The sequence below is a fragment of the Sparus aurata genome, chromosome 7 (genome assembly GCF_900880675.1).
Source record: "Sparus aurata chromosome 7, fSpaAur1.1, whole genome shotgun sequence".
Taxonomy (NCBI): domain Eukaryota; kingdom Metazoa; phylum Chordata; class Actinopteri; order Spariformes; family Sparidae; genus Sparus; species Sparus aurata.
Genome location: NC_044193.1, coordinates 16,125,724 through 16,152,867, shown reverse-complemented (window position 1 = coordinate 16,152,867; position 27,144 = coordinate 16,125,724). Strand labels below are relative to the sequence as shown.

At 41.7% G+C, this 27,144-nt stretch overlaps 2 protein-coding genes across 8 annotated transcripts; one reads left to right on the top strand and one right to left on the bottom strand.

Annotated features, from left to right (window-relative positions):
* Positions 1 to 610: 610 nt before the first annotated feature.
* On the bottom strand, positions 611 to 25,883 carry LOC115585098 (deoxynucleoside triphosphate triphosphohydrolase SAMHD1-like). Its single transcript, XM_030423193.1, has 19 exons — positions 25,773 to 25,883; positions 25,449 to 25,567; positions 14,175 to 14,249; positions 13,925 to 14,029; positions 13,666 to 13,782; positions 13,359 to 13,376; positions 12,817 to 12,977; positions 12,486 to 12,601; positions 11,244 to 11,314; positions 7,662 to 7,859; positions 7,474 to 7,574; positions 7,180 to 7,288; positions 6,999 to 7,090; positions 5,219 to 5,331; positions 2,178 to 2,386; positions 1,623 to 1,700; positions 1,368 to 1,472; positions 1,102 to 1,227; positions 611 to 795 (listed from the first exon to the last, which is right to left on the bottom strand). Exons 2-19 carry the CDS (start codon positions 25,497 to 25,499, stop codon positions 748 to 750), a joined length of 1,893 nt encoding a protein of 630 aa, XP_030279053.1. The 5' UTR covers positions 25,500 to 25,567; positions 25,773 to 25,883; the 3' UTR covers positions 611 to 747.
* On the top strand, positions 13,687 to 20,963 carry LOC115585099 (HMG domain-containing protein 3-like). 7 transcript variants are annotated; one of them, XM_030423201.1, is made up of 20 exons: positions 13,716 to 13,806; positions 14,611 to 14,692; positions 16,232 to 16,371; positions 16,505 to 16,709; positions 16,830 to 16,934; positions 17,048 to 17,256; positions 17,359 to 17,500; positions 17,651 to 18,292; positions 18,372 to 18,437; positions 18,530 to 18,639; positions 18,730 to 18,849; positions 18,937 to 18,969; positions 19,234 to 19,299; positions 19,881 to 19,941; positions 20,024 to 20,074; positions 20,220 to 20,264; positions 20,355 to 20,416; positions 20,538 to 20,595; positions 20,677 to 20,735; positions 20,923 to 20,963. In XM_030423201.1, the coding sequence occupies exons 3-14, from the start codon at positions 16,270 to 16,272 to the stop codon at positions 19,932 to 19,934; spliced, it is 1,854 nt and encodes a 617-aa protein (XP_030279061.1). In that variant the 5' UTR covers positions 13,716 to 13,806; positions 14,611 to 14,692; positions 16,232 to 16,269; the 3' UTR covers positions 19,935 to 19,941; positions 20,024 to 20,074; positions 20,220 to 20,264; positions 20,355 to 20,416; positions 20,538 to 20,595; positions 20,677 to 20,735; positions 20,923 to 20,963. The 7 variants fall into 7 exon arrangements, with proteins under 7 accessions (XP_030279057.1, XP_030279061.1, XP_030279056.1 ...); XM_030423197.1 differs by lacking the exon at positions 14,611 to 14,692 and having other exon boundaries at positions 13,687 to 13,806; XM_030423196.1 differs by lacking the exon at positions 13,716 to 13,806 and having other exon boundaries at positions 14,613 to 14,891.
* Positions 25,884 to 27,144: the final 1,261 nt, after the last annotated feature.

Here is a 27,144-nt window from a genome sequence, read left to right as displayed (position 1 = left end):
ATCTTTGATCACTGTGTTTACCTTTATTATGAGTTTGTGCATTTTATCATGAACTGATCATCGTTTTTCATTCATAAAAAGTTAAACTTATTTTCGAATATCAGTGACTTCTTTTAGGAAGTGTGTCAGACAATCAGGCCAAACCTCAGTCTCTCAGCGACTCCTTTGTTTAAAGTGAAACTCTCACCAAAAAGCAACTGAGGCTTTATTTGTGAAGGTGTATGAGTCAAACCTTCGTGTAAAAGCATAATTACATAAAGCAATTACAAAAGCATAATAAAAAACCTTCTTATTAGTAAACTCTGTGTACACAAACAGTGTTCTCAATGCTTGTGTTCATGTGTAGAGAACCTGGTGATACTACAAGCAAAGTTTCATGTTGTGTTGAGCCTTCTTAGTGTTTCAAAAATAGCCCCATGCACTCCATTGAAAATTAGCTTGCCCGAAAAAGAAACTACGGTAAATCTTAAAAGTGCCTCTTTCGTTGTAATTATGGTTTTACACGAAGGTTTGACTCATATTCAATCACAAAGAAAGCCTTGGTTGCTTTTTGGCGAGAATTTCACTTTAAGTCAGTACAGATACTCACTTATGCATTATTGATTTTTTGTTTTTTTAGAGAGAAATGGTGTCACATACTCACCATATACAGCATTTTAATAATTTCTAATTATAACGAATAGATGAGTACCAGGGAGTTTTTGGTTTCTGTCTTCAGTTTTGGATCTTCATTTTCCAAACTTCAGATTAATTGGTTTTCCCATGGCTGTTCTCTGATGTTCCGTCGCGTCTGTCCTGCAGGTAGGTAAAGAAACGCAGATAAGTGCATCAGTGTAAACAAGAGCAGTGCAGCGTTAAAAGGGAAAGTGCCAAACGGTACCTCGATCCAGCCTATGACTTGTTGCTGCTATTTGTCTTTGTCTTATGTAACGGATAATTTTTTGCTGGTGGATTGTTTGCCAGAAAACAAACAAGATACTTCAAGATGCCACATTGGGCTTTAAGATGTTTAACATCTATATAAGATAGCTATTAGTCAATTGATGTAGAAAAGAATCGGTAGATCAATAGATGGAAATAGTTTTTAGATCTATTTGTTACCTTTTGATAGTTCTTGTACCACCGATCAAAGTGGTCATTGGCAGCCTTCAGACTTGTTTCGTCAGTCTTCTTGCAATAAAACCTGATTATCTTCTCAGAAAAGTTTGTTGGCAGAAGTCGGGACACCTTAAAAACGACAGCAGCATTAAGTTGTGAATATCAACATACCAGAAGCTGCTCCTTGAATAACGACACATAGGGCACAAACAGCTCACGCAAGGAAAGACTTAAATGAAATATTCTGTCATCATTGCTTTAGTTCTGACCTCCTCTTTGGGGAGCTTGAATGCCTCGTCTGGTTTCCCCTTGCTGTAGAAATGAATATGATCCACAGGGTTCTCATTTTTCATCCCATAGTCCAGAACAAAGACCTGAATGACAAAGGTGAGCCAGAAGTTTGATTTTATATTCACAAGTGAATTTTGCGGCAACAGAGAGTCGAACATCTGACAAATCAAATAAGTGATCAAGAGTGAGATTTTATGAAAAGGGAAGTTAAAGTAATTAGCCCAAAAACATACCAAATCTACAAAATCCTCTGGTTTCAATTCATGAGGGAGCGGTTTCTTCAATTCTTCCTTCCAAGCATTGGTCACATCCTTAGGGAGGAAGGAGAAAGGGTAAAAAAGGAGAGGGATATCTTTGTTTCTTGGTTTTTGCTCTCTGTCCACACTAAAACAGTGTTTTACCCAAAATGGAGACTGAAAAGGGGGTTCTATTGGCTACAAAATGGCCTGGAAACTTGTGTGGGCATTGTTTTCACACATAATCAATGTGAATTAAAAATGCCCCAGCTTAGTATAGAAGTAGCCTATGATTTTGCACAGCATGCTATGACATCATCTAAATTAAATTTCTGGGAATGCTACCGATAGGAACTTGCTGTGGTCAACATGAAATCTAGGCACAACACCTATACAAGGTGTGTAAAATGATAGAGATGACAGAAACACGCAGTGTGCACTTAACAAGAACAAAAAGAGTTTTACATCCAGCTCCGTTGTAATTGAGAACTAGTTAACATTTCAAACAGATGTGTAAAGCAATAAGGTCACACAGAGACATTAGATACGCACTTCGGGTGTCTTAGTTGGTATTTCCCCCAGAAACCTATAGAGGTCTCGAGAGATGATCCTCTTCAGAATCTGCCCAGCCTCTTTCAGTTCGTTGGAGGAAGACGAGGGGTTTTGCTCAGATACCAGATCTTCAGGATTACTCTCCAGAGTCTTCTCAGCTTCTTTTAGTTCGTTGGAGGAAGGGTAGAGTATTCGCTCAAACACACAATCTACAGGACAAACAATGAGGTGAGTTGAAGAAAGGTGAGTTAGAACAAACCGAAGACAAGGTTAGAAATTAATTTATTAATAATTTGACTCTGACAAAGCTACTCAATAATTAATTCCTAAATGTATTATTATTATTATTATTATTATTATTATTGTTGTTGTTGTTGTTGTATTATTATCAATATTATTATTATTATCTTGCATTTTATGTTTATCACTGATTACAACTATGCAATTTACAGGATCTGGTGTCATTAAATGTGTGTGATCACATGGTCAAAACTATCTACAATAAAAACCTCTTACATGTGGGTACAGGTAGATACTTCACTGGCTGCTCTTGTTCACAAGACTGATGTGGCAACTCGGCTGCCGTATCAAAAGCCAGGCATCTGAATGCATGTATTTCTAGGCTGGAAGTTTAGCCACAATTTAAAAAGCTTGCAGAATTTTCTGCCTGTTGCAGATCTATGACATAATATTTACAATCAACAAATCCCCCGTGTCATGATTCGGGAGACAAACATGCAACCGGAAGAAAGGGGAAAACAGAGGGAAGAACAGAGGAGACACTGAAAGGACACAAGAGGGCATGAAAATCAAAACATAAGACACAACATAAAAACACAGAATCTTGAATCATGACACCCCATAATTACCTTTTAATAAAGCTATTCATGTAAAATCCCCTCAATTTTGGAGATTTTGAAATAAATGATGATTGTGTCACACAAGAAGTCCAGATAAGTCCATATATAGTCAGTTTATTGGCAGGTTTGTGCAGACATGAGAAAATTACATGTTCTCTTAACTAAACCTAACAATATTGTACAAGTGAAATATGTGGCAAATTCAGCTCTAATCTCTTAAATATATAATAAAAAAAACTGATGATGATTAATAAATACAATTTTTGAGCATCTTACTGGTTTTAAAATATAAAATTGTTGGTCATTTGTTATTTATGTAACATACGTATCAAGACAGTCACTTAACCACTTATGTTAACTTACAATAAGGATCATCGTAATATATCAAATTCAACATGATTGTAACATTAATATATTGTAAAACAACTTGTCACATGGTAAACGTTGTTATCTGTTGATTGGTTTTAAAATTTGCAGCAAAAAAGTCTGACCCCCAATTTCCACTCGATACGTGTCCACTGCGTTGCAGCTCCGGCAATCCCCACCGGTTGCTGTTTGAGTCCGCTGCGGCGCAGTACGTTAGACAGCTGGCTCACGAGGCAGAGGAGTTCCCGCGATAATCACATGATCACTCACGACCGCAGTTATAGGTCTGTGTTATTAACAACAATAACACGAAGTATTCCCGACCGAGGGATTAGCAGAAGAGCTTGTGTTTGTCTCTTTTTGAGGTTTGTGTGCTGGTGTCAACACCGAGTGTTTTATTTTGAAAGGTAACCGGATGCTGTTTGTTACTTTAGCACTTGACTTCCTGTCTGCTCGGTGCTAAATTCAGCTGAATTGCTGCGTCGTGCTCCGGCATCCGCCAGATTTCAGCTGTGTCAGGGTCTGCACACTTCGAGTGCGCGTTTGAAGTGCGATTACGTCATTATACCGCGGCGAAGGGTGTCCCAATTCGAAGTGTTCTCATAATGCACCCCACAAATGCGCACTCCTTTTACCTGTTTTTCGAGTGTGCACCGCTACTACACTTCGTGGTCTCACATATTCCAAGATTCATCGCGCGCCCTAAGAGAAGAAATAAATAAATAAATAATGGCGACCTCAAGTGGCGCAGATCTCGTATTTAAATGTAAGTATTGGGTTTATACTCGGTTTTTACTCCTTTGAACATCCAACGCCAGATATGTTAAACTTCAAGGGACATTAACCGTAACAGACCGTAACATTGTAAAGTCTAGTTAAACGTTAGAATTGAATAAAGAGCTAAGTTTAGGATTATTCTCGATAATTAGGATATTATTATCCTCGATGATTATATTTTTTGCTGTATTAGATCTCTTTTGTATGTTGACGTAACACAAAACGTCTTTTACATTTCATTGTGTTTTAGGGAGCAAACAGAGAGGAGGAAGAGGAGGAGGAGGATGAAGGAGGACACGAGGCTGCAGAGAGGATGGAGAGGCTCTTCTCTGCTCCAGAGGACAATCGTTATTTAGTTAATGTATGGGTTCTTTTTTATCTTATTTGTTCATTTTATATAATTCATGAAATGAAATATTGTTCTATTGTTACACGTTGTCTATTCCATTCAGTATTTACAGCTTAAGTACAATTTATAACAGCAAACGGCATCAAGTGCTACTTTTCAGGGACAACAAGGGATTGAATGTTTTCTTTTATTGTTAAGGTCCCTTTTCACAGAAGTTGACGCGGCCTGCAGGGCGCACCGAAGTACACTCATTCGGTGAGACCGCAAAGGGCGGGTCCTTGAAGTGTGCAGACCCTGAATTGAGACACGGCTATAGAAGTCCTGCGTATCTGTTCCGGAGGGCTCCGGACTGCCGGAGCTGGGACAGAGCGGATACGCAGCGCAGCGGACCTGGTGGGGATTGACACATTGACTAAAGTGAAACGTATGTGCTCCGCTGGCGTGGCAGAGACGCAACGCAGCGGAGACGTATCCAGTGGAAATTGGAGGTGACATTTTTATGCCTCTGCGCCGGTGAAAGCCGAGGCTGGAGACATTATGTTTTTGGGTTGTCAGTACCATTCTTGTTAATGTGGTATTACAACAGCACCTTGACGGAACTTTTTCATATTTGTCACAAACGTCTACTTTGAGTCGAGGATGAACTGATTATATTTTGACGGTCAATGAGCACAGTGGTATCTACAGACCTGTCAGCTTGGTGTAGGCCTCCATATCATCTATGGCTTCGGAGAGCGTGTACTTCCCTTTTGACCCTTCAAAATTGATGTGCTTGTTTGCTTTTACCAAAGCGTCTGTCATCCTGGATAATCACACCCAACAACATTATCTCTTTTAAGAATATGTTGCAGTGTTACATACAACAGAGTAGGGCTGCACGAAAAATCGTTAAAAAATCGCGATCTCGATTCACACATACACGTGATCTCATTTCCACACATGGCGATTCTGAAGCATTTTATATCTCGAGCTGAATCACAAACAAATGGTCCTATTTTCCTCCCGGATTTTTTGAAGCGCCCCCAAACGCAGCACTTGATTCAGTGGAGGAAGCCCGCCTGCAGTTGAGTGTTTGGAAGGAGTGAGTAGCCGTTTTTAAACAGCCTCTCCGCATTATCTCTGAAGCGGTGGTTTGGCAGTTCTCCGCCGATGGTGATTCACACAGAGCGAAGCATCTCCGCCTTCATGTGTGTAATTCACACAGAAAGCTGGCGCTGCAGCTCCTAAAGAGGCCTGGCGGTACATGTCATGTTGATGACGTCGGTGTCTCCCCAGGTGTTCCCCCGTTAATCTAAACCCGCGGACAGTTTATAATCATGCTGTTATAATGTGTAGTGATTGAGATCCTGACCCACCTGGAAAGTGACGGAGTTAAGTTTTTGCGCTAAATTACATAATTTTACACAATCACCATCAGTAAACAGGACGCTGTCTGACTCTGTCACTCGCGGGGACGGAGGCTGTTTTCTGGGGGAAAGTTCCCTGAAGTCTCGGTCCGGAGGGCTGACGGTCGCGGTGATTTATTTTCATCACAAACACTGGGTGAGTTAAAGTTTTTTGCCGGTGACAGACGCTGTTTTTCGGGCAGAAATGTGACGAAGAGTCGGGAGGACAGACAGGAGGACTGACGCTCAACGTACAGCTGTGACAGTTACAGTTACTACGTTACTTTTGTTCGGTCCTGTAACGTTGCTTTGTGGGACATTTCTCTGTATTTAGTTGAGTGAAGGACCTGTGCAGTTATCAGACTGCACGACCGACACGCCCACGCTCCACGCCTCCAGATTATCCGTTCACACTGGGACGGCTCACCAATAATGCGGCCCTGACTACCACCAGAGGCGGATCAGCGCCGGAGCGAAATTTCCCCCATCTCCGCATCTAAAACTTTCACACGAGGCGGGTGCGGAGAATTGGCGCAGGATCCCCGCATGCAAACGGCAGTGTGAAAGAGGCTAGTGAGAAGCCATTTTTAGACAGGGCAGCAAGCCGCCAATCTGCCCGTCCTTTTGGCGGCTAGGTCCGTGGCATTAGACAGAGGCCGGCAAATTGAATGTCTGTTTTGGTCCGCTGATCCACCTCGCCTACTAGATGGGCAATTGGACAGCTGCTGAGATTCGGGAGATGCTAGCGTCTCCCGGATCTCTAACTTGTTGTTGTAGCGCAAGCTAGGAACGGTCGCTATTTTCAAATTAAAAGCCCCCTGCTAAGAACCAAGTTCTAAACTCCAATGGGGTGCAATGTAAAGCTCTTATTTTGGAGACAAATTCGTTGTCAATTGTTCACAGGCAATAAACATTTTGTGAAAAAAATCGTGCCAGAGAATCGTGATCTCAATTCTAAGCAAAAAAATCGTGATTCAAATTTTTTCCAGAATCGTGCAGCCCTACAACAGAGTAAACCATATGGGGAATGACATTAGCTACATCAGACAGCAGACGATGCTAAATGGGAGGGGTATGTACTCACATAGCCTCGATGATCTTGGTCACTTTGTGTTGGTAGGCTCTCTTGTGGAGATAGTACCTTGTGTGGAACATGTTGTAGATATTGTCTGCCTCCTGTTAAGATAACCAATAGTTTAGTCATAACTAATCAGATAAATGGATTGCTGTTTAAAATCTGATAAAAAAAAAAAAAATGTCTGAACCTTGTCTCTAACACAGATCTGCTTCTCCCCTTTCACCTCACACACCCTGGCAAAGTGTATGAAGCGGCGATAGTCAAAGTTGTTCTTTATGCCCAGGTGGTGGCAGTCCCTGGAATAAATCAAAGTTGATAAATATGTGAATAAATTGGGCTTAATATGTTAAACTAATCAATTAACTCTGAGGAATCCTGCATATTGTTCAAATAATCCAGAGAATATTATAATTGTCATACAGTTCATCATTCTATATCAAAAAAGTGAATTGTTCTACAGTAGCTGTTCAACAAGTCCCACCTTGCAAAGTAGTCAAACTTGTCCACATCAATGCCATTTCTTTTGTTGGAGACGATTTCATAGAGGAAGGACTTTTCCTTTCCCCGACCTTTATATGGCCACTGAGAAGATGATACACAAGAGTGGGTTTTGATATTGGCTGCTGTAGCAATGATGATACTGATTGATTTCACTTGAGCATGACTGACCGGAGTTTCCTTCTTTTCAGGGTCCATCATATCTTCTACTCCCTTGTCTTGAGCTGCTTCAGTGTCCAGAGGTCCGTAAATCATTTCTTTGATAAAGACCAGGTCCTTAGTCAGGTCCAGCTTCCACTCCTTCATCTCCTTCTCCAGGTCATTGTCTTTCATCAGGTAGTCAAACACTTCTATAGAGGCCTCCTCATGCTGCAACATAAACAGACTCATTCATATATTAACATGAGAATTTAATGTAAAATTAGGATTAGTACCACCAGGGGCCCCTGAGCACTGAAGCTCATAGACCATGTCTGCAATGGCTCTTTTCTTAACATGCTTGCATAAAAGCAAATCTTTTCCTCATCTTTTCCTTTTTTTTTTTAGGGACTACAGATGCAAATTAGCAGCTCTGCTATAATCTGGCATACTTACAGAGACATTTTCAGTGTTTATGAATGTGCATTGTCCCTATCCAAAAATAAAGTATTTATAATAATAATAATATGTCTTGGACACTCGGGTGAAGAGAGGGGCTGAGCTGTCAACTGATCACCACCTGGTGGTGAGTTGGATCCGCTGGCGGGGGAGGAAGCTGGACAGACCTGGCAGACCCAAACGTATCGTGAGGGTCTGCTGGGAACGTCTGGCAGAACCCTCTGCCAGGGAGATCTTTAACTCCCACCTCCGGGAGAGCTTTGACCAGATCCCGAGGGAGGCTGGGGACATTGAGTCCGAATGGACCATGTTCTCCACCTCCATTGTTGACGCGGCTGTCCGGAGCTGTGGCCGTAAGGTCTCCGGTGCCTGTCGCGGCGGCAATCCCCGAACCCGGTGGTGGACCCCGGAAGTAAGGGTTGCTGTCAAGCTGAAGAAGGAGTCCTACCGGGCCTGGCTGGCCCGGGGGACTCCTGAGGCAGCTGACGGGTACCGGCAGGCCAAGTGTGCGGCAGCACGGGCAGTCTCGGAAGCAAAAACTCGGGTCTGGGAAGAGTTCGGGGAGGCCATGGAGGAGGACTACCGGTCGGCCTCGAAGAAATTCTGGCAAACCATCCGGCGCCTCAGGAGGGGGAAGCAGTCCTCCACCAACACTGTTTACAGTGGAGGTGGGGAGCTGTTGACCTCGACTGGGGACATCGTTGGGCGGTGGAAGGAATACTTCGAGGATCTCCTCAATCCCGCTGACACGCCTTCCATAGAGGAAGCAGAGGCTGGGGACTCAGAGGTTGACCCATCCATCACCCAATGCCGAAATCACTGAGGTAGTCCGTAAGCTCCTCAGTGGCAAAGCACCGGGGGTGGATGAGATCCGCCCTGAGTACCTCAAGTCTCTGGATGTTGTGGGGCTGTCTTGGCTGACACGTCTCTGCAGCATCGCGTGGCAGTCGGGGACAGTGCCTCTGGACTGGCAGACCGGGGTGGTGGTCCCCCTATTTAAAAAGGGGGACCGGAGGGTGTGTTCCAACTATCGGGGGATCACACTCCTCAGCCTCCCCGGGAAAGTCTATTCCAGGGTACTGGAGAGGAGAATTCGGCCGATAGTCGAACCTCGGATCCAGGAGGAACAATGCGGTTTCCGTCCTGGCCGTGGAACACTGGACCAGCTCTATACCCTCCGCAGGGTGCTCGAGGGTTCATGGGAGTTTGCCCAACCAGTCCACATGTGTTTTGTGGACTTGGAGAAGGCATTCGACCGTGTCCCTCGTGGCATACTGTGGGGGGTGCTCCGGGAGTACGGGGTCGGGGGCCCTCTGTTAAGGGCCGTACTGTCCCTGTACTGCCGGAGCAGGAGCTTGGTTCGCATTGCCGGCAGTAAGTCAGACCTGTTCCCAGTACATGTTGGACTCCGGCAGGGCTGCCCTTTGTCACCGGTTCTGTTCATTACTTTTATGGACAGAATTTCTAGGCGCAGCCACGGGCCGGAGGGGATCTGGTTCGGGAGCCAATGGATCTCATCTCTGCTTTTCGCGGATGATGTGGTCTTGTTGGCTCCTTCGAGCTGGGACCTCCAGCATGTCCTGGGGCGGTTTGCAGCCGAGTGCGAAGCGGCTGGGATGAGAATCAGCACCTCCAAATCCGAGGCCATGGTTCTCGACCGGAAAAAGGTGGCCTGCTCCCTCCAGGTGGGAGGAGAGTTCCTGCCTCAAGTGGAGGAGTTTAAGTATCTTGGGGTCTTGTTCACGAGTGAGGGAAGGATGGAGCGTGAGATTGACAGACGGATCAGTGCAGCGGCCGCAGTACTGCGGTCTTTGTATCGGTCCGTCGTGGTGAAGAGAGAGCTGAGCCGAAAGGCGAAGCTCTCGATTTACCAGTCAATCTACGTTCCGACCCTCACCTATGGCCATGAACTTTGGGTCATGACCGAAAGAATAAGATCCCGGATACAAGCGGCCGAAATGAGTTTCCTCCGCAGGGTGGCAGGGCGCTCCCTTAGAGATAGGGTGAAGAGCTCTGTCACCCGGGAGGAGCTCAGAGTAGAGCCGCTGCTCCTCCACATCGAGAGGAGCCAGCTGAGGTGGCTCGGGCATCTGTTTCGGATGCCCCCGGGACGCCTCCCTCGGGAGGTGTTCCTGGCATGTCCCTCCGGGAGGAGACCCCGAGGAAGACCCAGGACACGCTGGTGTGACTATGTCGCCCAGCTGGCCTGGGAACGCCTTGGGGTCCTCCCGGAAGAGCTGGAGGCAGTATCCGGGGAGAGGGAAGTCTGGGTGTCCCTGCTCAGGCAGCTGCCCCCGCGACCCGGCCCCGGATAAGCGGATGAAAATGGATGGATGGATGGATAATAATAATAATAATAATTATTATTATTATCAGAAATCCGATTTATGTCAATGGTCTTGTTACCGTCAGTTGCCTCATCCATCTACAGAGCAAAGTCGTTGTCTTGTATCTTGTCATTATGCTGATCCTCTAAATCTTTTGACATTTCATAAATGCGCCTTCAGATAGTGTTGTTTGATAAAGAATATCCTTTAGTTTGTATGGCATTTTACACTGAACAGCTCTGGAGGCTACCATGTGGAAGGCAAGTTGATTATTAATACCACATGATAATCACAAAGAGACCAGGTGGTGATATGACATCTGTGCATGGCGCTCCTTTTTGGATTAAGTGGTCCTTGAAATATGACCTGAAGTGACGGGCTGTGACGACTGCAGGTCATCGATAAAAGGTTATTAGTTCATCAGTCCACTCAGCTGTCTTCTGTATTATAGTTTCTGCTGTATTCATTGAAACTTTTACAACATGTCTTCACAGTGCTTATTGTGCACAATGTTATGAATTAATATTTTTCTCACTGGACTGAGATCTAAAGGATACTAAATAAACTAGGTGTATTACACAACACTACCAAATATACAAATATATATGTAGGCAGGCTGTTCAAGAAGGAAAACTCTAATGACCCAACTTTCTCTGTGAAGACACCACGCACTGAGGATTTTATTGCCTCAATTAACTACATAAACCATCAACACTGACTAGGATATCGTCATAAAACATGACAAATGTCTCATGTCATACAGTTCCTGTCTCTGTTTTCTCTGTTCTTAATTTTCTGATTCTTTTTTCATACATCATGGAGAACTTACCTTCCACTTAAATCCTGGACGTTGTTTCTTGATGAACATTCCATCATACAGATGGGAAAAGGGCCCATGTCCTAGATATAGAGAGATAGATATAAGATAACCTAGTAATTGTCGCCTGTGAACTATAAAGTGAGTGGCTGTGGCTCAGGAGGTAGCGCAGCTACGACGGCTGGTGACTTGATCCCCTGATCTTCCAGGGTGCATGTTACTTATGTTACTGAACCCCAAACCACCCCTGGTGGCTTTTCCATTGGTGTGTAAATGGCATTAAAATATCTTGAGGCTTTTTGGATATGAAGTGCTGTATTGCTTCTTGTTGGCAATGCAAGGTGCAGAATAGTGCATCAATATGAGTGAATGGGTGACCTGGCCTTGAATGGCCTTTACACTACTCCAATTTAATGATTGCATATGATCATATTTTTTTTTTTTTATAAATTAGCTTTTTTGGGACCTGCCTCAATTTGTTGTTATTATTTTTTGCTGTTAATTTCAGTTTAACATCTTAGCCATCTCTTTGATGAATATGATAAACTCATGAAGACATAATGTACATGTTTGCAGAATCATTTTCATCAGCTCATCCACATACCAGGAGGTTCCATACTGGTCTATAAAAAAACTGACTACGGCTGTCAGTGATGAATGACAGAGGCTATGATTGATAAGTGTCTTAAATTTGTATTTACCTCTTTAAACAATTATCGCATCATTCCTCTCTCTACAAAGACTGTTTTTTCAACCCCGCCCATCAGTGTGATGGGTTGGAATAGCTATAAATGCTGTTGCCCATAGTTTCTTTGAGCTTAACCAACATTTTCCACTTCACCATTTTCTCTTTTTATGTTAAGCTGATCTCAATGAAATTCAAGACTGCAAATATTTCACATTAACAGCCTCCCCATACCTTTCCTCTTCTTTCCTGTAAAGGATTTAATCTGAAATATCTGCAGAAACTTTTGAGTTTTAAAACTAGAACAGGCATATTGCTAAAAGAAAAATACCAAAATTGTACATTCTCATGTAAAACTCTGCACAAATTGCCTCTATTTTCTTCATTCATTCTTCATTTAGGGGCCAGCCTTTAATTGTTAACACTTGCTGTAACACTGTATATTAGATCAACACCAGCTTCTATTGACAATTTCTCAAATACATTTTCATTTTTACTCTTAATCACAACCAGAAATTACCACATAAAACCTATTACATGTAATGGTGAAAAAGGTATGTATTACTCACCAAGGTCGTGGCAGAGACCAGCAATCTGCACACAAAGGATGTCTTCATCAGTGATCCCGAGCTCCGGCTGCTGTGTTTTCAGAGCTCGCGCAAGCTCTCCTGCCAAGTGTGCCACCCTTTACAGCACAACAATAAAAGATCATAACTCATTACTCAATCTTACTCAAACTTACTCTTGCAAAACAGAAACTATGAACTTGTATACCTGTACTAAGGTATGCAATGTTGACTTTTATGTCATTGCTTTGTTCATGTCATTGTTGATTACCTGTCACTAGGATTGAGTATCTTAGCACACAGAACAGTGTCTATCTGAGAAATGCAAACATACCCAATGGAGTGTTCGAAGCGGTTGTGGGACGCTCCAGGGTAAACAAAGTAGGCCCCGCCAAGCTGCTTGATGAATCGAAGTCTCTGGAACTGTGGCGTGTCAATGATTTTGATGAGAAGCGGGTGTAACTCCAAATGCCCGTGGATGGGATCATTAAACACCTGGCCGGACACAGTCACAAAATGTTACCCAAAAGAGTACCAGTAAAACCAGCTCTAATCTCTTGAGGGCTCTGTGAGCTTGCAAAATGATGAGAATTAAAACACGAAGCCACAGCTACAGAGGAGTAAAATCAATAGACATAATTCAAAACATGCATGTGGTGGAGCAAAATGGGAAAGTTCTCCTGAGTATTTCGTGAACTAGTTTTTTTTTTCAAACTACAGTCTTCCTTCGTCAATGTTACACTTTCAGCTGTAGACCGACTTTGGACTCAACAATTGACAACAAACATACACAATCTTAATACAAGTACAGTAATAATTACTATATTTCTGTAGGACTGAAAATGAAGTGTGATATGTAGTTGTATGTTATATTACCTTTCCATCGTCTCTGTCCTGCAGGTTGGTAAAGAAAGCGCAGACAAGTGAATCAGTATTAACAAGAACAGTGCAGCGTTAAAAGGAAAAATGCCAAATGTTACCTCGATCCAGCCTATGACTTGTGAGGATCTGCTACTGTTGTCTTATGTGACAGTTAATTTGGAGTTGATGGATTGTTTGCCAGAAAAACAACAAAAAAAACAGGCTATTTGAAGAGATGTCTTAAAATAGCACTATCAGTTCATTGATGTAACAAAGAATCGGTAGATTAATTGATGGTAATAGTTTTAGATCTAATTTTTACCTTTCTCTCCGACTGCTTTACAGGTTTCTTGGCACCCTCCAGACTTTTTCCATCAGCCTTCTTGCAGAAAAACCTGATTATCCTCTCAGAAAAGTTTGTTGGGAGAAGTTGGGACACCTTAAAAATGACAGCAGCATAAAGGTTATGAATAATAACAAAACCAGAAGCTGCCCCTTGAATAACAACACACAGGGCACAAACAGTTCATGCATGGACAAACTGAGATGAAATATTCTGTCATCACTGCTTTAGTTCTGACCTTCTCTTTGGGGAACTTGACTGCCACGTCTGGGTTCTCCTTGCTGTAGAAGTGCATATGATCCACAGGGTTTTTGTATTTGTTCCCATAGTCCAGAGTAATGTCCTAAATGACAAAGGTGAGCTGGAAGTTTGTTTTTATATTCACAAGTGAATTTTGCAGCGACAGAGGGCATCTGACAGATGATACGAATCATCAAGATCAAGATTTTAAGAGATGTGATGTCAAAGTAATTAGACCAAAAACATACCAAAACTGCAAAGTGTTCTGGTTCCAGCCTTTCATTGAGCTGTGCCAATTCAGCTTCCCAAGCCTGTTTCACAGCCTTCGAGAGGGAGGAGAAAAGGTAAGAAACAGGATGGATATATTTGTTTCTCTGTCTCTGGCTCTCTGTCATCACTAAAACAGTGTTTTTCTCACCCCAAAATTAAGTGTTAAGGGTGTAGGTCCATTTTTCCCTCTTATGTTTGAGGAAAGTGGAGCTTTTGAAAAATGATGATGTATTCCCAAACTGTGCAGGGTCAGTTTGGGAATAACATGTAACCCACATTACATATTACACATTATAACAGGCCTGGACTGGCCATAGGGAGAACCAGGAGTATTCCCGAAGCGCCGGCCTATGATTGACCTGCTGGCCTGCGTCTCTCTCTCTTTTTTTTTTTTTCTTTTTTTTTTTTTAACAGGCTGCCGGTCAGCCGGCGTCGCGGCTATCTGACTTTTTTTCTAAGTCAGAGAGGCAGGCCAGGCCAATCAGAGGCCACTCAGGTCAGTAGCATGTGAGGAGGACAAGACGATTGGTTTGTTTTGATTAACACCCGCCCCAACAGTCCGTATCAACCACACAGACAGCGTGTGGAGGAAGGGGTGTGTGATGTGTGTCTGGTACCTGCTGTGGTGTGTGTGTAGTGAGCGGACCGGGAGAAGAGACGAGGCTTCGACGATTAGATGATGGACCCCAACCCGGGTAAAAAAATGGAGAAAAGGCGGTGCCGAGAAGGAGAGCGAGAAAAAAAGAAAGGCGCTGGACGCTGAAGTTAGCCTCCGATTCGTCAGCTTCCGATTCGGCACTTAAGGGGAAAGTTAAGGGGAAATTAACGTAACGTGCAGTGCGACTGTTTGTACACTGATTGTCTGTTTTTTGTGGCACTTCTTGATGTAAAAACATTTTAGACATTTTAGATACATTAACTTTGCCTGACACCTGCTATTGTATTTGTGAAACGTTTATTTGTTTCCATTCAAACATTTTTATTTTTTCAGATTAAGCCAAGTCTCTCCATCTCATTTCTGATGGACATGAAGATCTCTTCTTTCTCACTACAAAACAGTAAAAAAGTAATGTTTATCTCTTGAGAAACATTAAACACAGAAGATCATGTGTGAGGTTGACCAGTGTCGTCTGAACGCTGACTTTGCTCGAAGAAGCGGGATGTTGCCTTTCGAGTGCCACCACATGCAGTCTTTGTTGTATTGCCCACGCACTGATGGTCAAACCGTGACACTAACTGATGAGGCCTTGGAAACAATGGTGGACAATAAATGGTTTGGTGAGGAGCGTAAAGCCAGCCTCTTGCGTCAGCAACAAAATGCTGATGCAGAGGGTCTGCCTCTGTCTGTGCACCTGACTGTGGGTTGTCCACCATCCAAATTTCATATCTCTGTTTATGAAACAAAGATAACTTATTATAGTAGGTTGGGAAGAGTCATTGTGTCATATGACACAAAACAAAACAACTGGCATTGTCCCTGCTCTAAACCGAGACAGTCGTGCATACACAAAGCTGTTGCTAAGTGGCATCTGTTTGTCACAAAGAGGGAGCTATTTAGGAAGGTGAAGAGCACAGAGGCAGAGAAACCCAATCCAACACAGACCAACACAGATCAAAATGCAAGTGAGTCTAAAGAGGACAGTTATCCACCAGATGACAGACGAATTGCAAGGATGCTGAATTACCTCCTCACCAACAAAAAGCTCCCTGCAGATTTGCCCCAGGCTCTCATAGAGCAGTCGAGGGAGGGAAGAACAATGGACAGCTTTCCTAAGCACCTTATCCCTAGAGAAACAAGTGTGTAAAATGTGAAAACACACTTTGTGAACAGCTAATAACATCAAAAGGCAAGATCCTGACAAGCACAGGTGTAGTTGAAGGTTGGTACCATCACAGGTCTTTCTATGGTATTGTATTCTTATCAGTTATTGGGTTACATCATTTATATGTACATGAGAAACAGAAAAAATAGTTCTACTAATCTTAAATGACATGCAAGCAATAACCATGATCTTTGGTTGGACTGTGTTTTTAGGAATATCAACATACAGGAAATCATGCCTGAACTGTGGCATGATTTACAGATACCAGGAGTGGGAGGAGGGTATCCACAATTTCGATGACCACATCATCCTGTCTCTGCACTTGTGCCTGATGATCAGGAATGCACTTCAGGTGAGAGCATATGTAAGGGATAATGCCCGACGAGGTGTCCATAAACAGAAGTTAATGGACGACGCGGAGGCCTAAGACTTATATTTTGAAATGTTATAACATTGGAATACTCCTGTTTCTCATTATTTTCCAGACCCATACAGCTATCAGCAAAGTGATAGAAATAATAGAAACAACAGAAAAGGTGTCCTTTCCGAACAAGGAGAGAGTTCTTCAGGCATACCTTCATTTTGAGGCCCTCACCAACCATGACTACACCTACAGTTGTGTGTCATGTGGATACAGCCCAGCGGTTGTTGTGATGGATCTTCACAAGAAAGGCGTTTTCAGTATGCCATGTGAGTTTAATAAGCTGTTACTTCACATATTTTAGCTTCATTGTTCTTACAGCACCTCTTCTTTCTCTGAATTGTGTTTTTAGTAATTGAGCTATGAATAACAAACTATTGTTTTAACAGTGAGTGAAATCCCAAGTCCACCTGACAATTATGATGGTCATGTGGACATAAACAACTTCTGGGAAGCTGTGGCCACAGAAATTATCAGCCGTGGATTAATTCCATGTAAGTCTTGTCAAAAGACTGAACATCTTAAGAACAGTTGGAGAGAGAGTATATTAATATGTGTTTAATTTTGTGATAATAATAGCTAATACTCATCACATTTGTTCACAAAGGTGGTCGGAAGAACCCTTTTGTTGTGCCCCCAAGTTACCATCACTGGGCCCCCTGGATTGGCCCACACACCCGGAGGTCAAATTCAGTGTTAAACACAGAATTTGAAAAAATGCAAAGCCCCAAAATACCAAATGGTGGGGAGAATGACGATGATGGCGATGACAAAATTAATGAGGAGCGGCTCACAGATGAGCTGGTGAACTTGAAGGTGAATTAGTTGATGAAATATGCAAAATCCACTTCTTTGTGCTTACAAAAAGTAAGTCTATGCTTTATTAACAATAACAACTTAATTGCATTTTCACATCAGGTACAGGAGGTCAGGGCACTGTGCAAACAGTGTGGTGTGGACGACAAAGGGTCCAAGGTGGATCTCGTCATGAGACTATCTGAGAAGATGTCTGACAGAGTCACCTACAACAAGGTGTTTGAGAAGGTGTGGGGTGCCTCTGGTAAGTGAAATGATATGGAATGTTTAAGATAATGCCACTTTGTTATATGTTGTTGTGTTAAAGAAATAATTGTATCATTATGTAGTTATGTAGGTTAGCTATATATGCTGCTAATGTCAGTTACTACTGTTTTTTTCTGTTGTTTCACAGGTGGTTGGGCAGTTATCACCTGTCCATGTGGGGTTGTGTATTCAGTAAAATTCAACCTTAGAGCAGAGAGTCCACGTGACTTTGTGGATCTCTTGCTGTCCTGGAAACACTTTCCCAAGGTGTCAGTATACGATTATGCCAGGGGGCTGGCACTGCATGCCAACCACAGGCAGCCAGGAATCTTTGCCCCTTTTCAAGGAAGGTTACTGGATCCCACCCCAGAGAACGTTAAGCAGGCCTCAGAGGGCAAGGTTCATGTCAACATGCCTTGGCTGAAACTTCCTAAAATGCCAGCTGACAAAGATGGCCACCCTCTCACTGGGTCCTCACAGCATTTTGCTTTAAATGATGTGTTCCACCAGGGCAACAGCAAAGACCAGAGGGAGGTTCTGAGAAAGTTGGAGCTTGTGCCTGAGCTTACTGGTCTTATTAACAGCCAGTGTGTGGAGCAGCTGTTTTCGGGGATGAGAAAGAACAACTACTTTTTGAATGTGACAACCCCATCAACACACATATTTCTACAAAGAAATATACTCCATCATTACAACATCGCAAGGAACCAAAAAATGAAAAGACAGTACAGTAAGATTGTTCCTCCAGATGTTGCAATGCAATGTGACAGCCATGGAAGGATCGTCTTAGGTATGCTATTGAAAATGTATGCATATTTGTTGTCTTCATCTACTTTAGACAATCATTTATGTAACATTTTTTTCTATAGCTCATTCCCCATCAGCTGGAATGACAACAGGGTCATCTGTCAAAGAACAAGCAGAGTCTCAAGAGTGTGAGTCATTGCTCTATATTACACATCATTCAAAGGAGAAATGTGACAGTTCCCACTTAATTTTATTTTTCTATTGCTGCTTTTTTCACTAGTAAATGATGGCAGTGAGCAGAGACCTCATGGAGACTTCACTAGTCTCCACAAGTTGTCAGCACATAAAGCAGGCTGGGGACAAGAACTCCAAGACAGCCAGGAACAAGTGGTAAAGTCAACCACAGTGCCACTGTGGTTATCTATGAATGTCATTCATATAATTACATACATGGATAAAGACTTTGTTTTCTTCCACTAGCTGTCTCAGGTCTTGGATGAGACCAAAAGTCCCACTCAGCACCTTGCAATGGTGAATAACATCATCCTTACCCACTTTGACTTTTGGAGTCTGGGTTTGGAGCGGGACATTGACGGAACGGTAGGCATAGAGAATGTGCTGTGCTGATATGGATTATGTAATTTTTTTCAAAATCTTTTGATAATTTGTGTTTATGTGTTTTACTAGATCCTGAACTGTTGTCTTAAAGTGATCGAGAAGGTAACATATCTCTTGTGAAATATTTAATTCAAATGGATTGGATAGTATAGTTCAACAGTCAATATATTCTGACTGTAAGAGATTAACAAACTCTATATTACAGAGTAGAGAACGTGTTTGCTGCAGACAGCTATGTCATTTCTTCTTGGTTACCACCATCATCGACGAACCCCATGGATCACCTGCCGGGAAATTCTTTGAAAGTTTTGCTTTTGTGAGTGAAGTCTGAGCATTTCATATTCAGCTATTGATGTCTTTCTACAGGACAATGCAGCCAGTCTACAGTGGATTCTTCTCCCAGTATTCATACCTGGACATTGGATACTCTGTGTAAATACATTTATATTTTTCTCTATCTTTTCCTTACTCAACAAAGTTGCTCATAGCTGATTTAATTTTTTTGCTATAATTAAATGCATGTCAGCTTTGTTGAGATTTCAGTAACATTCCACAACTCAATGTGTTATATTTGAATTTGAACATTTAACAGATACTGAGGCCACAGAATAGGGAGATTTTCTTTCTAGATCCTCTCTGTGGCAGCGGCTGGAGAGATGAGAGTAGAACCCGTCTATTCAGGTTTTTAGGGCACCTTGCATCATCCTATCTGGACAGTGGTAGTTCTGTTTTAAACCACTTGTCCTATTTTGTTTTTGTTTGTTTTGTTTTTTAATCAATGGTTCTGTTTTATTTGATCTAAAATATTCCATGCATTAACTATTTTGATTCATTAAACAGATGGAAACAGAACTCTATATCTTATTTGAGTGGGGCAGTTCTGTTTAAGCCCGTTCCAAGTTCCAACCTCTTACTTATTCAGTGTTAACTTTGTTCAAAGTGTTTATGCATTTGAATCAAAAGTTGATTTTATTTGAGTTACTTTTATTTACTTCCGCTTACTCTTTGTACAGACACATTGCTCACAGCCTATCTCCTGGCCCCTGGACGAAGCTTGTAATGAATGATGTTCAGGTGAGACATTACTTAATAGCATTTGCTAACATTTACTATTTTCTTGCCATTCTTTTATTAAAATACCTTGTTCACACCTCAGGGCCTAACAAAGCAAGGGTGCTCCGACAACTGTGGCGTGTTTGATTTGATGGTAAGACCTATTCAGTATGTTATATCATTGCTGTTATCTGTAAAATGTTTGCTTGCTACATTCAAAACACATTATTTGTATTGAAAAATTGCATCCTGGGGGAATATGCGTGACATTACATTAACCAGTACCTCTTGATTTACAGTATGCTCTGTACATTGTAATGGGGGCCAATTGCGACTTCAGCGAGGTATGTGAAAATTGTGACACATTACGCTTAGTATACAAGGTATTATTTTTCGCAACATATTTGAATCTTCCTGCATTTCCTTCTTCAAAGGAAAACAGGCTGCACATTAGGAGATGGTGGTGTCTTGTTCTCCTGCAGAACTTTCCCATGCCGTAAGTGCACTCAATATCACATTTTTGAATCAGATCCTTTTAAATAACCAGTTTTACTCATTGTCAACAGACCAACATGAATGTTTTCATAGCGAATGTATGTTGTCATTAAATCAACAAGGTCTGAGGAAGACAGATTGCAGGAAAGAAAAAGACGAAGAGAGCAAAAAGGAAAACAGGTGAGAGGTAATTTGATTAGTTAGTCTTGTAGTCAAAACTAATGCTTGCAGACTAAAGCATAATCCCTCCACTTATTTCAGGATGTGGAAGTGGTCCCTCCAAAAAAGTTCGTCCTTTCAGAATCTCTCTGAAGCATCAGGTATTGTTCAAAGCAGTATTATTGTGCACACATCAATCAAGGTTGTAGAGGTGGGATGTCATAGAGCTGGTTTTGCAGTCATTTCTCCATTTTCATTAAACCAGTATACTTAAAATAAGCTACTGATCTTTTTTGCATCTTGCATTGTTGTTGTGCCTTTAAGAACCACAATCTGTCTCCTTTCTAGCGGAGGCTGAGAACTTGCCGGAACTGGGAACAGGGAACGGACTATGTTACCTGCTGTGGGCTTTTATTATTTCAGCGTTTTCTGCCTTCTCCAATCTTTATTTTAATAATTATTTTCTTTATTTTTGATTAGGAGGATGCTCTACTTAGGGACACCATTGAGGCAGCAAGGTGGTGTGGCACAAAAGCATTCAGGGGAAAACTTTCCCTTCCTCAGGTCATCACCATGGACGAGGAAGATGGATTGAGGGCAGTGGAACTGCTACGCATGTCTGATGGCCTGGATGAAGAGGAGATAAATGATCTCAGGGAACCGTTCCTGTTCCTTTTTAGTTTGCAGGAAGATTATGATGAGTTCTGTGAGAAAATGATGGACAAAAGGCAGATGCAGGTGTTTTCTGCATTTGAAAGAAGTGACAGACAGGAATAAATGTATTCAGTATGTGTCCTGCTATGAGCTGATTCTCTGTCCACACACTCTGCAGCAATGACTTTACAGCTCTGTCTGAGTGAGTGAGGCAGAAAAAGGGAAGTTGTGGCATTATGAAATGGGGTTGCAACTAATGATTCAACTTTCAAATAATCTGTTGATAACTGTCATGAGTAATCATTTAAACTATAAAATGTCAATCTCCCTGAGCTGAAAAATGAATCGTTGTGTGTTGCTCAGGTACATCTTGGGTTCCCTCTCTAGATTTTGCCCTTTGTAAATATGTGTTCCTCTTGCAGGCCTAGGTGGTGTGTCAGTCCTTTGTTTTGTTTTCAGGCACCTTGTTTGTTAACTTTCATGAGTAACCATTTAAACTATAATATGTCACAAAGTGAAAACTCAATCTCCCTCAGCTAAAAACTGATGTCATAAGAAAAAAATAAAGCTATTCAAGTGTCAATGGCACAAACATCACTCAGTCTCCGATCTCCTTAATGTAGCTGATATAATTGAGTGTACAAAAATTGTACATGTGTCTATACTGTTTGTCACACTCACTTGGGGGAAATGCTATGGTAGATTTATTGTTTGTTTTTTTTTAAATATAGGCAGCATTGATAAAATAATGGACTTATAGTAAAAAAGAAGCTCAATATTAAGTCCTGATTTCACTTCACTGTTCCAGTTCAGCTGGCCTGAGTAACACTGGTTTCCAGTTCAGTGGGAGCTGAACCTCAGTAAAAAGTTGTGTGTGAAGTTGTGAGGGCTCATGAAAATGTAAACGTATTACCATTATTTTATTATCATTATTTATTTTCAGATGAGACAAGAACGTATATCAAAATTATGTATTATTACTATTATTATGTTGGCTGGTATTTACATTTAGGATACAAAAAGAAACATGTTTTACCAAAGAACTACATTTTGGCACCAGACCTGATCCTGATATAAATCATAATGAAAGGTGCCCCATACAAAAGTTTTTTAAGCTGAACCCAGAGGTGTGACATATCGGGACATATCAAACAATGGTACCAAATACATTTAACTTAATTATTAGCTCTCTCTGTGTATTTTAATGAAATCCAGCTAACACAAGCAAGATGTTGGAGATCTTTTATCAGTCTGTGGTGGCCAGTGTACTTTTCTTTGCTGTGGTTTGTTGGGGAAGCAGCATTGGAGCCAGCGACACCAACAGACTCAACAAACTGATCAGGAGGGCTGGCTCTGTGATTGGCTGCAAACAGGACACTCTGGAGGCTGTGGTGGAGAGGAGGACACTGAAAAAACTGTTATCCATCATGGATAATCCTCTCCACCCTCTCCAACTCATACTGGTCAGACAGCAGAGCACCTTCTCCGGAAGGCTGCTTCAGCTTCGCTGTCGTAGCAACAGATACAGGAAATCTTTCCTGCCACAATCCATCACTTTATACAACAACTCTCTCACCTCTGCCTGACAGAGAACTCTGGTCTCTCTACTGTTTTGTTGTATATATTATTATTGTTATAGTATATTTTGCATATTTTGTTTTGTTGTATATATTATTATTGTTTATTGTTTATAGCACACTGTGCACTGTATATATACACTATGTATATATTGGATTCTATTTATGTTATGTACAAAGTGTTTTATTTGCTGACCCACTACTGCTGTAACAAAATAATTTCTCAGTCTGGGATCATTAAAGTAATTCTATCTATCTATCTATCTATCTAACACGTGAACTGGAATTGTATCGTTATTCTACATCAATGCGTGGGTTTTATGCCACTCTGGCCGTAGGTGCTGCATTGACGTTTGAGAATGTGCTGCCTGATCTCCGCCACCAGATGGCGCCCGCACAGTGGGCGGAGTCAATCGTTTAACTCCGCCCACGTTGACCCACGCCCCGATCTGCGTAGTGCAGTCACGGGCTATTTCTTTTTTTATTAACCTTTATTTATACAGGTAAAATCTCATTGAGACCCAGGGTCTCATTTAAAAGAGAGACCTGTTCCGGGTAGGAACAGGTCTCCTACCTACCTGAATTATTAAGTAACATAATGTAATTATTTTAGAGCTGGCTTGCTCTGGGATGCATTTTCAGCTGTGCGTAAGTGGTGTATGTGATATTAAACTAATACCAGCTGTCACTGAATGAAAAGAGACTATTTCTACAGATGTAATAGATCAGGTTATTATAGATAGAAGAATATATTGAATATATAGAAGAGAAATATTACCTTGTCGACAAATTAAAACCAAACCTTTCCAAACAAAATGTCCACAATTTTTTTTAATTTTTACACTGTGTTCATTTTGACATTGTTGACACATTTTATGACTATTTTGTTAATGATTAGTCATATGTAATGATCAATAAAAAAAGACACAACCTTACAAAAGCAGAGTTGAGACCATAAAACTTGGACCAAGTTAAAAAATAAAAAAGGTTTGTCCAAGACATATCATTTTTCAAAGAGGAAAGCAAAAGAAACATGGGTCTATATAGACTGCCCAACAAAGATTTATTCTCCAAAGTATTTAGTACACTGTTAACACAGAGAATACTATTCCTGTGTGATCTCATGCAGCCAAAACCTGTAATCAGATCTCAAAGGAAAAAACATGAGCAAACATAAAAAAAAAAAAAAAACGTTAAACACCACAAATCCAAAGCTAAACTTATTTTCTACTGCTGGATGCTTTTTAGCTTCACTTACGGTGGCTGTGGCTCAGGAGGCAGAGCGGGTCGTCCAACCGGAAGGTTGGTGTTTCGAATCCCAATTCCTCCACTCTGTGTCATCATGTCATAGTGTCCTTGGGCAAGACACTGAATTCATTGCCTGTCTCAGTGGGTGTGTGAATACAGTCTTGCTAAAGTCTTGTTTTGTGAAAGTTTTGTGAAATTATCCCTTTTTGCATTTTCACAAATAGAATAAAGGTTTCACAGATCAGAACTGTGTTATAATGAATGTTTAGCCTCTGTAGGATAATCTAATCCAGATTTGAGAAGTCTGGGTACAGTGGTTTTTGATCAGGACCTGGTCTAATGTGGTCTATATGCTGAGAAAACAGTGAAATCTGCCTTTATTGCATTTTCACAAATAGAATAAAGGTTTCACAGATCAGAAACTGTGTTATAATGAATGTTTAGCCTCTGTAGGATAATCTAGGCCACATTTGAGAAGTCTAGGCATAGTGGTTTTTGACCTGGACCAGGTCTAATGTGGTCTATATGATGAGAAAACGGTGAAATCTGCCTTTATTGCATTTTCACAAACAGAATAAAGGTTTCACAGATCAGAAACTGTGTCTGAATGAATCTTCAGGGCATGTAGGTCAATCTAGTCCAGATTTGAGAAGTCTGGGTACAGTGGTTTTTGATCAGGACCTGGTCTAATGTGGTCTGTAGGTATCAAACAAAAACAGTGAAATCTCCCCTTTAGCATTTTCACAAATAAAATAAACGTTTCACAAATACAATAGCAGGTGTCAGGCAAAGTTAATGTCTTACCTAAAATGTCTAAAATGTTTTTACATCAAGAAGTGTCACAAAAAACAGACAATCAGTGTACAAACAGTCGCACTGCACGTTACGTTAATTTCCCCTTAACTTTCCCCTTAAGTGCCGAATCGGAAGCTGGCGAATCGGAGGCTATCTTCAGCGTCGTGGAGGACGATGACTCGGCCAAATGCCTCAAATCGACCCAAGTGGCAGATGAGCGGGGCTGTAGCTGCCGCTGACTCATCCTCACTTATAATTTATTTGCCAAAATGACCAATAATGGTTTGGATGGCTGATTCAGTATACTTATATCATTACCTGGAGGGAATATTTTCACCAGACATTTTGACCAGCGGGGTCAAAAAATACCGGACTTCGGCAGATTTTACCAGTCAAAGTCCGGTAATTACCGGATAACGGAAACCCAGATGGATTCTGATTCCTTAATACTTGCTGTAACACTGTATATTAGATCGTCATAAGCTTTCATTGACAGTTTGTCAAATACATTTTCACTGTCATTTTTACTCTTAATCACAACCAGAAATTACCTCTTAAAATCTATTCAATTTAATGGTTAAAAAGGTATGTATTACTCACCCAGGTGGCCGCGGCAGTGGCCAGCAATCTGCACACAGAAGATGTCCTCATCAGTGATCTCGAGCTCCGGCTGCTGTGTTCTCAGAGCTCCTGCAAGCACTCCTGCCAAGTGTGCCACCCTTTACAGCATAACAATAAAAAACCATCACTCATTAATCAATTATCGTATTGTATTACAAAACAGAAAATATGGACTACCTGTAATAACGTATGCAATGTTGACTTTAATTCAAATGCTTTGTTCGTGCCTTTGTTGATTACCTGTCACTAGGATTGAATATCGTAGGACGCAGGACGGTGTCTATCTGAAAAATGCAAACATACCCAATGGAGTGTTCGAAGCGGTTGTGGGATGCTCCAGGGTAAACAAAGTAGGCCCCGCCAAGCTGCTTGATGAATCGAAGTCTCTGGAACTGAGGCGTGTCAATGATTTTCATGATAAGTGGGTGTAACTCCAAATGTCCGTGTACCAGTGAAAGAGTACCAGTGAAACCAGCTCTAATCTCTTGAGGGCTCTGTGAGCTTGCAAAATGATAAGAACTCAAACATGAAGCCACAGCTACAGAGGAGTAAAATCAATAGATATAATTAAAAACATGCATGTGGTGGAGCAAAATAGAAATGTTCTCCTGAATATTTCATGAACTAGTTTTTCATCCTGCAGTCTTCCTCATCGTCAATATTTTCATCACCTTCAGCTGTAGACCGACATTGGACTCAACAATTGCCAACCTGTCCGAAATTATATCTATGGCTAACCGACACTTTCTATCTTGGTCCAACTAGTAGGTGATATATCAGGATAGCCATGAACAATATTATAACATACAGCTGAGGGGTTGGAACAGTACCTGGCTTTTATATCGCACCACACCTATCAGACTGGTCACTGCCCTCATCAGGGATATGAAAACACATGAGACTGTCACACAACAAATCAACAAAACAGATAAGACACATTACATGAAAAACAAGATTAAAGAAAGTATACCAATACAGAAAGTGTGACATTCTTATTCTCTTTTTAGTCTTACACTGACTCATTCTTATAACCACTGTCCTTCATAGTACTTCACATTACTGGTATCACAAAAAATAATATGAGGCATTGAATCAAAGAATATCTTTCTTCTCCCCTCCCTTCTCCCTCACCTGCTCATTTCCCTGCGTTCGTCTGTGTCTTTGGGTGTGGCAGCAGTATCTGTGGCAACAGAGAGGTGCAACCTGCAGATTATCAGCTCATCAACTTCAGTTTTACCATCTAGGTCTCTTCTCCACTCCGGTGCCAGATGGTTTCATCTTGTATGGTGACTAAACCAGTGCCCAAACTCTCAAATTTGTGTGGTTCTAGAGTTTTTCTTGTGTAGTGATTTTTCTTGTGCTTGAGCTCAAGTGTTTTTCCCTTACTGTGTTTTTCCTCTACTGGGCTTTGTCTAATAGGTGTGTTTTCTCCCTCATGTGCAGAACCTCCAGCGCCTCTCCGCTCAGCTCTCTGCTCCACTGGCTCACCTGTGATACCTCTACGTCACCACCAGACAACTGAGCCTGCCTGCCTGCCTATCTCTCGTCTTCCACTCCCTCAAGAGCTCTGTTGCAAAATAAATGTCTTTAAACTGATTTCCAGCCTCTGGCCTCTGCATTTTGGATCCAAACAAAACCCCACCTTAACAGCTCTGGTTAAATGCTTTGTTAGGGT